Source organism: Asterias amurensis, chromosome 9, assembly GCF_032118995.1.
Source record: "Asterias amurensis chromosome 9, ASM3211899v1".
Lineage (NCBI taxonomy): Eukaryota > Metazoa > Echinodermata > Asteroidea > Forcipulatida > Asteriidae > Asterias > Asterias amurensis.
The window spans coordinates 20504713-20518953 of record NC_092656.1 but is presented as its reverse complement, the minus strand read 5'-3'; the positions used below and the strand labels follow the sequence as shown (position 1 = coordinate 20518953).

Below are 14241 nucleotides of genomic sequence, written 5' to 3'. Positions count from 1 at the left end.
GAAATGCCTAACCAAGCAACTCGAAAACACAAGTATTACGACATCCTGTACCCTCAGAGAGATATTTTTCATTGATAAAATTTACCACAGTTGATCGATTTGTTTTACTCTTCTACAAAAAGAGATTTCTATAATTGCCTCTTTGGCGTTCAATACCTTTTACACCCGCCCACTTGCGGTCACATAAATTATAGTCTTGTTAAAAGTCGGTAGTATATGCAATTCTACCGTCATGGTATATGATTGTTTCAAAACTGAATGACGTGAATGCAAACTGTCCGTACAAAACAGTTCCAAGCGACTCGGGTGCAAGACCAGCAATGACAGTGGCGTGATACATTGTTTTACATAATCAGCATATAAAACGTGATGTAAATAACAACCCCCACACACATGTGACTAAGCCTCATGATCAAAAACGTCGAAGAATTCTTCGAGCAGCAAGTGACATTCATTCACAAAGTGACCGCCCTGCGCCCGAAGAAGTAGAATAGTATTATTCATTTTGACAAGACGGAAGGAAAGCTCATCCATAATCTCTACGTACATGCTCTAGACTAGAGTCTAGTTTTAGAAGAGTAAGTGTGGTAAAACCATGGAGGTATGTTTCTCACGAGAAGAATTTTCCGACGTAGATTTGAACACCATTGGTTCTGAACGCACTACTAAAAATGTAAACAATGATTTTTTTTGTAATTATAGGAATGGTTATACTCTAGTCTCTAGTTTTAGTAGTACTCAACATGGTCAAGTAGAAGTTATTATAACGGTCGATTGCAGATGTCAATTTTGTTTTAAATATTGTTCTGCTATGTAGTTCATTTTTTCTTCTTTTTTAGAGAGCCTTATTTAACAGTTGCCATATAACACAAATGTACATCTGTTTAGTGTGTTTCCATGTCCATGGTATGGTGTTATAATTTCTTTTTAGTTCATTTATTAGGTAACTTTTCTAACACGTAACACTACCTACAGCAGCAGAGCATTTTCTCATCTTTGTTTTATTTCTTATGATAAGTTAATGTTTAATTAAACCTTTTTAGGGCAAATTGTTTTAAATATTTATTTAGATAAACTACTTCTATCCTATATTTTGTCAAACGATTATCACAACTATTAGTTTTCAGTGATTCTCGGATTTTTGGTTAAATTTTTACTCAAGTTTAAAAGTAAAAAAAAAAAAAAGAAAAAGTTATACAATAGACATTGTTAAATTAAATACCCTGTCACCCCCCCCCCTCTTGAACTAAGGTTAGTTCCGCTATCGTCTCCATTTTTGTTGAGACGATAGCGGAACGAACCTAGCTATCGGAATGGACCACATAGTTCTAGGAGTATCCCCCCGCCCTTCCCCTTAACCCAACTCTGGCCCTTTACCGAATCATCACCCCTGTTTCTAGAACTTAGAAACCTAGTAAGACTCTTATACAAGAGGTATAATTACTTTGCTGTTTAAAATTTGTGCAGTTTGCCATTTTTTTACGACTGAAACTGGAACCGAAACCTAATTTAAAGTCTGTTTTGTTTTTCTTGCAGAGATTGCTATCACCTGGGTGTCTTTCATTATTTAACAATGGCTTGCAATTTGCCACGAATAGTGTTGATGGCTTGGATGGTTCATCTCCTACTCTTAGTTCTCCAGGGATGCGATCAAGTTGAAGCTGTTTACAATCAAGGTAGAAAGACAACTCTCCCTAATCCTACAAAATCCTTGTCAGGAAGTTTTATTTTGAAGAGGATCGAGAACTTTTGGCCCAAATAATAGTATCGAAGTCTTATATAGCGCACGTATCTACCAAACAAGGTACTCAAGGCGCTGAGATATACAAACTCTCAGAAAGATAGGTTACTGCAGTAATGCATTCTGAGACCAATTATTTAGCACCTTATAAGGGTTTACAAGGTGCTACGGCGCATACAGCAGCCACAGCCAGGAACACCGGGGCTAACCCCTTCTCTTTTGGATAAGTGCACTGGGTTCTTTTACATGGGTTACACAACACATGGGACCAACGGCTTTATGTCCCACTTGAAGGACGAAGCAGTGGTTAAGTGTCTTTTGTACAAACATGTGTTTACCATTGCATGATTAATCAGTCAATGTGCATTTTTACGTTGATATATTTCAATGGTCATGATCATTGCTCATGGCGCCGTTCAGTGAACAGGTGAGATTTGAGTTTGACTTCCTAAGAGTCGGTATTGTAGGTGATTGGCTGATGTTGTAAGGAAAAATTTTCCATTTCCTGGGGGCCGCAACAGAAAAAGGTTAGGTATGAAAAGAATATTCTGGATGGATATAAATGTTTTTAAGTGTTTTTAAAATTAGCCACAATAATATTTCTTGTCATGAAATCTCTAATACTGAAGTAGCCAGCAGGAACACTTAAAGAGAATTGTGACCACCAGGCCTCACGTTAAACTGGCAATTTCGCCAGCGGACCACTGTAACGCTGATTAATGTCGTGATTAAACAATACATTCTGTAATCAGTTGAAAGATTTTAAGACACAAAATGCTAATACTTCTTTCCTGTTCCAGATGAAGTCGAATGCAAAAGAAAAACTATCCAATACGCAACCTCCTTTGTGTGTGAGTGTTCAGCCACATACTGCGATACAGTACAATCGGTTGATAACATCGAAGCCGGCACGTTTGCCATGATCACCAGCAGTCTGGCCGACCACCGATTTTCTAAGAGCCAACATGTAATGGCAAAGAAATCTAATCTTACAGGTAAAAATGTGTTTATCTTGACATCACAAGGTTATTATTGTTTACTGTGATTTTTGATAAGGCGCTGCAAAGAGTTGATAGTACTCTGTGTCATTTTAGGCAGATTTTCTCGCTTTATAAATACTGTTTATTGTTATTACTATTTACTCTGTCTCCGGTGACTGTAAAGATAATAACAATAAAAAGCATGTATTTATTATGCATTTTTTAGAACTGAGAAGTCTCTCTAGTTTTCCCCCAAAATCTACTCCACTGTAGTAGAATACATAGCAAGACAAGTTCTCAAAAGAACATAATCAACAATCATCAACAACAACGTTTATTTCAATACAAACTTGTATAAACAATGTGATTTTATAATAGATGCTAAATTTGCATCGGGGATAAAGAATATTAATTTTTTTTTTTTTTTTTTTTTTACCTATAGACTGCCTGTAGCTACCGGGCAACCTCGGTAGTCTAGTTGGTAAGACACTGCTCTAGAATTGCAAGGGTCGTGGGTTCGAATCCCACCCGAGTAACATGCCTGTGATATTTTTTTTCACAGGACTCGGGAAAGTACTGAGTATACAGTGCTAACACACATCGGTGTATATGGGTAAAAATTTGTTTTTTTAATAAATTTGATTTTACAATACTGAACATTTAAACATAGTCTACCAAGCAAGTAGTATACACTTGGTGTTACCACAAACCAAATATTTATTAGTATTATCATTATTGTGGAGGGTAAGCATGTCACTTATGATTTCCTTACAGACATGTCTCAACTCCTGAAGATAAACTCCTCGGTTGAGTACCAGACGATTCTTGGATTTGGAGGAGCATTTACCGACTCGGCGACTATTAATATTATGAACCTCTCTAGTAAAGCACAGGACAACCTGCTCAAATCTTACTACTCTACAAATGGTAAGTCTACGTGGACTTTTCATGTTGCCAGGGTTTGCCCTTAACATGGCTGTATGCTTTGTCATGGTTTTTAAAGGGCTAGGGCACCAGGGCGTTTTTACTTAGTAAGGGCATCTATGAAAAAATTATATATTTCCATTGAAGCATTTCAAGGGCACCAACGCAATGACCAGTGGGCATGGAGGCAATCGCCTTTGTTGCCTCTGTGAAGTATCAGCCCTGCCTTAAAGTTTTTGGTGGCTGGCCAACATGACTAGTCAGCCTGTCATTTCACTGGTCCACAGACTTTTTCACTAGGCCATTTATAACTAAAATAACCACTTGAAGATAATTTTGACTGGTTCTAAGGTGTTTTAACACACCAACCCAACCCAATTTCAGAAAAATTAATATATACCCTGTACACCAAAGAACAAAAATAATGCCTCATAAATGAAGGAGATATTTTGGATACATGCTCTTGAGACCAGCTCTGGAGTTTTCAAAATTTAAGAAGGTGTCCTACTTAAGATTTTACCCTGTTACCAAGACTCAAGAAAAACTCTGCCAAGGACGAAACGTCAGGCCATTAACTATTTTTTTGCTGTTACAAAACCAGTAAGATCTAATAATACGCAACCTTCTTTTAGCCCACTCTTGGTTTTTCTTTCTGACTGCATTACTTTATGTTACTGGAATGAAACTGTTTCACCGAGCTGTTGTCTTTTCTTTTAGCCCTATGTAATACAAAACATTAGGTTTTTGTTTTCAAGGCTGTTTCCTGCTTTTTTAAAGTCGTGGTGAGCAGTGGTTTGAATGTTGGACCTTAGTCAGTTATTTTTAATTATCCTATCCCTAAATGACACAGACGTATTCAGAAGTACGTTTGTAAACATTTGTTGTCCAAAGTTCAATGTTTTTTATCTGGAACTAGCTCCATTGCAATTCTTTCACAACTGCAGGCCTGGAATTTTATCTTTAAGAGGGCAAGGTCATTTTCATTTGGAAAAGGGCACTTCCATCGGAAAATCTTAAAATCTATGGGAAACTTTTGAAGGGGCACCAAGGCAAAGACAAGGGCAACGGGAGACCATGGCCTTCAGGGCCCTTTGTGAAACTCGCGGCCTGCAACTGCACTTCTTTAACATGTGACAACAACTGGATAGAAACCCAACTTAAAGTGACTACAAAACAGTTATGCAATTCTTGAATTTATTTTGCAGGTATTGAGTATACAATTGGTCGGATACCCATGGCAAGTTGCGACTTCTCGCTCAAGGAGTACTCCTACGACGATGTGCCAAATGACTTTGATCTCAAACAGTTCTCTCTAGTAACTGAAGATATCAAATTCAAGGTATAAATAGCATTTTTGTCATGAACTTTCTTGAAGTACTGAGTATACAGTGCTACACACATCGGTGTATATGGGTAAAAACCAAAAATTAATATTCTTTATCCCCGATGCAAATTTAACATCTATTAAATCGTTTGCAGTACCCGCTGCTAAAACATAGAGATTCGAACTGCCTCTAGCTACCGGGCAATCTCGGTGGTCTAGTTGGTATGACACTGCTCTAGAATTGCAAAGGTCGTGGGTTCGAATCCCACCCGAGTAAAATGCCTGTGATTTTTTTTTCACAGGACTCGGGAAAGTACTGAGTATACAGTGCTACACACATCGGTGTATATGGGTAAAAACCAAAAATTAATATAACTTTCTTGAAGTTGTATTTTGGGTTTGGTACACAAAAGTGAAGCAAGGACATTCCCTCTCTGTCAAAACACTGTGAGTTGGATCACCCGTGTTTAAATAAGGCATTGGTGTACAGGCGGAAGCCTTCACCCACACTTGTTTTCAAACAATTCGAGAACAAAAAGAAGTTTTTGGAGTACCAAGTTGACAAACCTGGGTGTTTTAACGCTACATGTACATACGAAGTATGGACTTGATCACTAAAGAAGTCAACTTAATTTATGAACTGGAAACTCTATGTGGACTTACACAGTGTTTTTCATTGTGTTGGAGGAAGGAATGTCATCATTACAGTGACTGCAACATAAGTAAGTTTATATAGAGCAATAGAAACTGGAAAACACCGACCAAAGTCTTTTGTTCTTGCATGGTCACTTCCTGCTTTGTATTTCAGCAATAGCAAAGTTTCATGTTAACATTCTTGGTTTTGCTCTTTTAGATTCCAATCATCCAGAGATCTCTGGCAATGTCCAAGAAGGAAGTGAAGTTATTTGCCTCACCGTGGTCGGCTCCGGCTTGGATGAAAACAAGCAATAAAATGAGCGGCAGAGGTCAGCTGCTCGGTCAAGCTGGTGACAAATATCATCAGACGTGGGCCAACTACTTCGTCAAGTAAAAATAAATCAACTTTTTTTATTTACACTAAAGTTGCGATTTCTAAATTTATTTTCGTAAACGGTGACACTCAGGGCCCAAGCCTGTAAGCACAAACACATGCTAAGCACAGAAAAGTATTGCTAGTCAGAAACGGGTTACAAACCAAACTTGTTGTAAGTTTACATTGCTTTGACAGGTGCCTCATCAATTTTTGCTTAGTAGAGAAATATGTCAAGCAGTATTTTCTGCTTAACAATTATGACAAGGATGGATCTGGTTACAAATACAACACGAAACCTAGTCTTCAAGAAGAAAGGCATTCGCATTTGAATTTTCAATATAACACATTGTTTGGAAAATTACCCATGTGCTGCTAAAGGTGTCCTTTAGCATGCACTGTTGCCTGTAAAACTTGCCTTGTGTGACAGGTTTTGTGATTGGTCTTCTCGTGTGATTTCTCTTTACTTTTAGGTTTCTCGATGCCTACAAGTTGAATAACCTGACAATGTGGGGACTGACTATAGAGAACGAACCCTCGGCCGGTGCCACAGACAATGCATGGCAGGCTATGTATCTCAGCGCTGAAATGGAGAGAGACTTTATCAAGAAGGATCTTGGACCTGCATTGCATCAAGCAGGTTATGCTGATGTTAAATTGATGGTACTGGACGATCAGAGGCTGTTTCTGCCGAGTTACGTTCAGACGGTAAAATTCTGTTTTTTTGCAATTTCTTTCCAAGGCTATAAGTCACTCTTTGTATGGGGCTACAAGAAGACAAGTTATTAAATGTGAAAAAAAAATTAGGGGAGCTGAAGGTAGGATTCGATATTCCTCTTAAAACAGTCTAGATTGTAGGATGGAGGGAAACATGCACCAGGCAAGGAGTTCCAAAGAGATGCATTTTGTGAAATAAAGCTGTCGGAATGGCTCCTTGTTCTTCGTCTCACTGTTTATGACTGCATGAAGCAAAAAGCCTGGTTTCACTCTTGAACATCCTGAAAAGACACTGGAGTCTAGTTTGATTTTGATTTTGTATTCTTAAAGATAAATCTTTGTACTTTGTGAAATCGACCCCTGAGCTTACTGGAGCCATCAATTCTCACTGCCTTGATTCTTTTTATCTGGTGTCCATTAGATTTTATCTGATGCCGAGGCAGCGAAATACATCTCCGGGACCGGAGTTCACTGGTATGCAGATTTCTTCTTTGACTCTCCGTCTGTCATGACCGACACTCATAATTTGTTCCCGGACAAGTTTATACTTTCTACCGAGGCTTGCAACGGTTACCTTCCAGACTCGCCTGCCGTGGTCCTCGGGAGCTGGGAACGTGGGGAAGAGTACAGCCACGATATCATGCAGGTAAGTGACAAGTGGCAATGGCAATGACAACATCATCAATGACAATTACAATGACAACGACAATGAATTTTATGTCCCTATTATACAGCCTCCACTGAGTCAAGAGAGAACCTTGTGGTTAAGTGCCTAGATGGGTGGTTGAAATGTTAAATAAATGAAATTTGTTTTTTCTCTCGTCAGGATTTAAGTAACTGGGTAACGGGCTGGACAGATTGGAACCTTGCCCTAAATCTTCAAGGAGGTCCTAACTGGGCTAAGAACGAGGTTGACAGCCCCATTATAATAGATGCAGAGAAAGACGTCTTCTACAAACAACCAATGTTTTATCATCTTGGTCATTTTAGGTGAGTGTAACCCTAACCCTAACCCTAACCCTAACCCTAACCCTAACCCTCACCCTAAGCCCTTAAAAAAAACATTCCAAAGCCACCCTGCTGAATGATTTGCACTGCAAATCGTTGTTCCTTCCCTGATGAACTGCTTTTTCTGTTACAGTAAATTCATTCCACCGGGCTCTAAGCGTATTCAGATGACAGCCACAGGGAAGGACTCCCTAGAGAAACTTGCCTTCAAACTTCCAGACGGAAAAACCATTGCAGTGGTCGTTTTGAACAGGTAAGATTAGCTACTAGGGAGGGCTTGATATTTACACTGGACCACTGAAGCCAGCGAGGTCGGTGTCAGGCCAGTAAACTCAAGACAGGACAAGTCAGTTGGTCTGTGGTTTTCCAATTCAACATCGTTGTTTCAAAAAAATGTTAAAATGATGTTCAAAATATCGTGCAATCCTGCTGCGTATCACCCATAAAACAGGGGAGATATTCTTCACTTTGTGTTTGTTCCAATAAAACAGTTTAGATGATAAAACCTTGTTCTAATTTTGACTCTAGTCTCTTCTCATTTTGATTCTGGTCTCATTAAATAAAATCCCGGTCTAGTAAAGATTCTGAGTTACCAGTCCTGGAGTCTTGTTGAATTCCCCCCAAATTAGTTAAGCCATGTACTCACTGGGTCTTTTCTATAGAATGTTTACTGATCAAATTGATTTTTCTTTCAGGTTGGACGAGACCAAGCCACTCAGCATCTATAACCCAGCTAGTGGATACATCAATGCTTTGGTCGCCGGCCGCTCTATCAACACTTATTTATTCTCATAAAGGATAGTGATCAGAATCCTCGACTGTGCTTCAAATCAGACATCCGTCTTTAAAGTGACAATCTATGCAGACTAAATACTTTAAAGAGTTTAAATGGACATTTTTAGTAGTGGTGAATGCGCCAGCGTTTAAAGTGACTGTCTGCAGACTGAACACTTCAAAACCTAAAATGACGCTCCCTGTTTTGAAAACTGAGCTCGTTATAACTTTAAAGGAACTTTGTTATGAGTGGTTGTAAGGAAGACTGCATCAGAGTTTAAAGTGAATGCGTCTTAAGTTTTAAGTGACACTCTTTATTTTGAAAACTGAATGCACAAATTTGAAGTGAGGCTAAGAGGTGGATTGTAAAAAGGGACGATTAAAAGTTTAAAAATAATTCTTCAGCAGATGGGATTTATAAAATACAGAAAGCTGAAAACTCCAGTGATTTGAAGGCAAAACCTTTTTAGACATTTTGAGGGTGTACAAATTCTCTGGACCCCATCTCACATTGGCAACAATGTTTTTTTTTTTATACTACGATAGTAGATTGGAGGTGATTTGGGCCCAATATCATCGTGCTGATTATCACCGAATTCTGCGTTTGGGATCGCCATTCTTTGCTTAAAGAGCAAACGCTAATTTTATGCACTAGCTGTGAGCACAGAATCCCGAGTTCTCGACCCCCAAAAAATTCACAATCTATTACCGTGGTATAAAAAGATGTCTGCATATTTTTGCTGATGACGACCACTGGAGAGAATCTGCTCTAATAAGATTGAAACTTCGTTCTTGAAGGGGCACAGCAATATACTCTGGTAATGGGGCACTTTCTAAGAGTAAAAATGTAAACTTGTATTGGAACTTTGCTAAAGCACAGGGCACCACGGCAATTGCTGTGGGTGCAGTGGGTTATTTGGAGGACAGGATTTTATAAATGTACTATATCAGTATTAATAATATCAAGGCCAACAAATGCAACTGTTGTATTTGTAAATACATTGTAGAGATGTTATCTAGTCTTTTGAAGTAAGCCTTAATTCAAATCTTGAGTCCAGTCATTACAGGATTGGTAACGATTAAAATAAACAGGTTTCACCACGCATCATCGAGTTCACTTCCCGCCTACATTTCCCGCCTTCGTGCATCACCGCTGATCCACCGCCTAGTACTTAAGCAGCATGCAGCATCAGAGTCCAGCATTCTCCAGAAGACGATCAGAGCATACTGATCGAAACGTCGAGTTAACCCAACGGTTCTTTTCAGAACCACCCCAACTCATTTAGAGATTGTTATTACATGGTGTTACCGCAAACTCTTCTATATCTTATCTCCACCATGCAAAGTTTCAAATCCTACTTCAAATCCTACTTAAAACAAATTGTTTAACGTTAGTCTGATAGCTTACTGATTATGAAGCTCGGATAAGATTATCTACTGTGCTGCAGTTTTTTAAAGCATTGCTTTTATGCTCCTCATGCAGTTGGAAAAATGAAAGAACAAAGCCAACAAAAATTGAAGTAATTGGTTTGTTTACATTGCGTGCTTGGAAAGCAATATTTTGTAAACTGTACATTCTATGGTGTTGGATTCTTTTATAGCAATATTTATAATACTGTTGATTTATTTTTTAAGAGAACGTGATACTTCATGTGGTGACCACAAAAGACCATCTCTTGGCAACTGTCTCTTTAGTCTGAGGAATTCAAATGTAAGCAGTAACTTGTGACTAAGCAAGTCATTGTACAATACTTTATTCAAATCTAACGCACAAATGGCTTATTGGCAGCTCAGTTACGGCTATGACTGTTGCTAAGGATGTACTATACCAGTCATTCTAGCCGTAGCCATACCTAAAGCAGGGAGGATAATGTCTACTAAGGCTTAGATATCTGCCAGGGCTACAGAGGATTCTGTTACAGACGATAGGAATTTTTTTTTAAATAGGTACATTCTTTATACTGTGAAGGAATCTGTGAATCATGTACATATAATATCAGGTAACCAAAGTTACATACATAAAATGTGTATTTTCCATGTAAATATGGCGTCGTAGTATTGTACATTGATGATCGCACAAAATGAAATTAAGATTGAAGTTGTGTCCGGCCTTTTATTATCTTAAAACTGATAAAACCTCATACAGTATGAAAATGTCACTGAAATTGTTATGATAAGTGTTTGATATTTTGTAATTTTATCAGGACTGATTATTAAAATGAGTTTTCCAGCTTAAAGGCATAATAAGTCTGCTTTTATTAAGTCTGAGTCGGAGCCCAACAATATGAACATGAGTTACTATCATGTTATTACCATAACCACCAGTCTTATTGGCTGTATTGACCCAATTCAACTGACGTCATCATCAGAAAATCTTGGAACCGCCATACTGGTGGGCAATGCGGACTGTGTGTTATTCAGTAAAGTGCACATTTTAGGCGGCGCAGCGATTACACGTAAACCTTTTGACAACCAAAATGGTGAGCATGGCACAGTCGTCGCATGTGGCACAGTCGCAGCATGTGGCACAGTCGCCGCATTTGACGTGCGTGCAAGGGGGGGGGTGTTGGGGGAATGGCCTCCCCTGCTCCAGAGTAGAGGTAGGAAGTAAAACCCAGGGGTATTCATAAAACATGCAGTCGGAACCCTTAGGAGGTACTTTGAAATGAAGGCATTTGTACCTTCAAGTAGCCTCTGGAGTTATAGATTCCAAGAAGCCTTTTTCGGAACGAATCTCAGCACTAGAGAAGTAGATCAAATAGCACAACTAACTTTAATTTGGCGAAACACCCAACATTTCGTGTCTACCAGGCAGTCTTAAAGTCTGAATTCAGATAAAAATCTAAAAATTATCACTTGAGCAGCAAGTCACCAGTATCAGGTATATACAACAGGTGACAAATGAATGTAAAATCACCACAACAACTTTTGTTCTTCAAATTGTTATATTTAATTTTTTTTATTTTCCTAACAAATGCATAACAACCATTTTTCTGAGTTAATTGAACACTTTAAAAGAGAATCAATACCAATCATTAAAATAATCAAACTCGACCCAAAATATTATTTTTCACTGACAACAAATTCTACTGTACATCGTTAGGATACACTTGACCCTAATAAACAAATGAAAGATGAAAGGCCTTTTCCAAACATCGGTTTAGGCTATCAGCTCTATTTGATGTTGAAACACCATACCAATACACTGCTCCAATACTGATGATAGAGCCCAAACCTGAGAATGAAACCCATGTTTGGGAAATACCAAAGGTAATGCTAAAACATCAATAACAAAACGTCCAAAATTTGTCACAAGATCTATGCCTGCCCTTTCTAAGGTTTTTGTGCGTTTGGGTAATATTACTGTGATAAAATATAAACAAAACCACAATATTTAATTGCAGCAGTTACATAATCATGGAGGTGTATTCAGCTATTTGACCTCCAATGGACAGTACAAGATTAAACAAGATTATTATTTTTCAAAATACTAATTGTGCGTTAGCTGAGGTTATAACACCCCTTCGGCAGGAGTCTACAACAAGAGTAGACTAAATTCATACAATTATGTGCCACAAAGGTCTACTTAAGACACAATGGTGTGGGACAAGAATTCAAGTGGACCACCATGACACTCCATGACACTTTTAGTTGGTAATCTATTTTTTTCTGAGCTTAGCAAGTTTATAATGCCTGTGCTTTACGAAATTGGGCCATGCTATGTGCATATACCGTTGACCAGACGAGTAAACAATTAGGGGTGTTGTACTATTGTGACATCTATACTGGTAATAATTTCTACATATTTTGGATGCAGCATTACGAAACATTTCAACATTTTGGGGGAGGGAATGAAAGCTGTGTCCAATATGAAAGTACAACAAGCAAGTGCGCTAACCGACTTTCTAAAGTTAAAGTTCTAATACTGAAGATACATTAATGTGAAATTTTGCACAGGACATTGCAAAAATACATATAGCAGCTCAAAAAACTGCAAGAATTCACACACACTTGATTTAACCCCCCCCCCCCCCCAATATACAACCAGAGACTGTGCTGGGTAGTGCAACGACATCAAGAATCGGTAATAATTAAAAAAAGAACAAAATCTTATTGTGCAAATTTAGAACAAAAAATGTTCAATGACAGATAAATACTGTCCAAAATCTCCACAAAGTTTTCAGATCCAGGCATTTTTGAAGAAAATGTGAAATTTAAAGAGGACCATATTAGGTGATCTACTTCAATAAAGAACTGCCTAAACAGACTTATAGACCAAGTAGCCCTCGTTTACAAAAAGAGTAACCTTGTACATTCCTGGTCATTTTCTGGCAGGCAAGATACCACACCCATCAAATGGGACATTTTAACATTTTGTGTCATATTCCCACACCAATTCAAGAGTTATAAAAACAGCAGCTGAACAAGTTTTAAGATGTGCCCCTTTCTTCAAATAAAAAGTTGATAAAAATCAGACGGTACAATCTCAACAAATTCCAAGATTTTCCGTGTACCTCAAACGAGTTGTGTACAAATCGTGTATGCAGGAAGTCCATGCTTTAAGACACCACACTTTACAGGGTACACTGTATTTTTATGCTTTTGCAAGAAGTTTATACATGTACAATGACAACTTGAGAGATATTGCTTCATTTAAATCAAATTTACCGAAGTTGTGCTTGATTTTGCTTAAGAAAATTCTTTACAATGAGGTAGGAATTTAAGGCTCAAACAAGAACAAAAAACTGGAAAATCTTAAAGAAAGCACTATAAACATCATAATCAGTAAGCTTTCAGACTAACATAAATAATGCATTGTTATCCTTACAAATCCTTGATAATACCTTAAAAAAATCACAGCATATCGGCCAGTTACAGCTTCTTTATCCAACGACAGAATACCAACCAAAAACTGTAACAGCCTCAAGTCGTGAAACATTAAGAAACTTAACGATGAGCACGCAATGAAATAATATAAGGTGTGACTGTCAAAATTAATATTTATAAAAGAAAATTATTTAAATATAGTTGACAGAGGTAGGTAGTAGATTTTTGTTGTTGAATGGATTCCTCTAATATTTTTGGGTGACAATTCCTGAATAAGTCAAATTAAAATTGCTGTCATCATTCCAAATGTGTAAACTTAATTTATTTTGCAAACGATTAGCACCTTTTCATTTTTGCTTAAGGGAGCACGTTGCCTTTGATCGGACGAGTTGGTCTATAAAGTGTTTGTAACCGTTTGTTATGAAATGCATATAGGTAGAAAGATGTTGTAAAAGTAGAATACAATGATCCACACAAACATGCCTCGAAATTGCGTGGTTTTCCTTTTACCCCGTGGACTAACACGGTCGGCCATTTATGGGAGTCAATTTTTTGACTCCCATAAATGGCCGACCGTGTTATTTCGCAAAGTATAAGGAAAACCACGCAATTTCGAGGCAAACTTGTGTAGATCATTGTATTCTACTTTTGAAACATCTTTCTAACCATATGCATTTTATAACAAACGGTTACAAACGCATTTTTATAGACCAACTCGTCCGATCCAAGGCAACGTGTTCCTTTAATAAGAAATTTGTATTTGTAAAACTTGAGAATTGGTATTTAGTTGTTTCCCCTAGAAAAAGTCCGAACACAAAAAAATTTAATAGAGCGGGACTTGAACCAACAACCTGTGGATTAATGTGTCGGTGCTCTACCAGCTGAGCTATCTAGCCCTATGTTGGCAGTCTCTTTGTTCTGCAGCTGATTTCACGAA

The 14241-nt window shown here is 38.0% G+C and overlaps 2 protein-coding genes across 3 annotated transcripts in view; one reads left to right on the top strand and one right to left on the bottom strand.

Annotated features, from left to right (window-relative positions):
- The window catches only part of LOC139941387 (uncharacterized), a 64097-nt gene that overhangs the window by 10288 nt on the left and 39568 nt on the right, over window positions 1-14241 (bottom strand). The gene's annotated exons all lie outside the window — the stretch shown is intronic.
- Window positions 315-9566, top strand: LOC139941386 (lysosomal acid glucosylceramidase-like). 2 transcript variants are annotated; one of them, XM_071937851.1, is made up of 11 exons: window positions 315-601; window positions 1537-1676; window positions 2542-2736; window positions 3496-3648; window positions 4851-4984; window positions 5823-5995; window positions 6452-6686; window positions 7117-7341; window positions 7522-7685; window positions 7837-7956; window positions 8399-9566. In XM_071937851.1, the coding sequence occupies exons 2-11, from the start codon at window positions 1574-1576 to the stop codon at window positions 8496-8498; spliced, it is 1602 nt and encodes a 533-aa protein (XP_071793952.1). In that variant the 5' UTR covers window positions 315-601; window positions 1537-1573; the 3' UTR covers window positions 8499-9566. The 2 variants fall into 2 exon arrangements, with proteins under 2 accessions (XP_071793952.1, XP_071793951.1); XM_071937850.1 differs by having other exon boundaries at window positions 316-578.

Bases quoted from the DNA above. Each gene is read 5' to 3' on its own strand.
- LOC139941386 (XM_071937851.1), top strand. From the start codon at position 1,574: ATGGCTTGCAATTTGCCACGAATAGTGTTGATGGCTTGGATGGTTCAT. The intron at 7,342-7,521 runs GTAAGTGACAAG...TTCTCTCGTCAG, and splicing joins ACAGCCACGATATCATGCAG to GATTTAAGTAACTGGGTAAC. The intron at 7,686-7,836 runs GTGAGTGTAACC...TTTCTGTTACAG, and splicing joins TATCATCTTGGTCATTTTAG to TAAATTCATTCCACCGGGCT.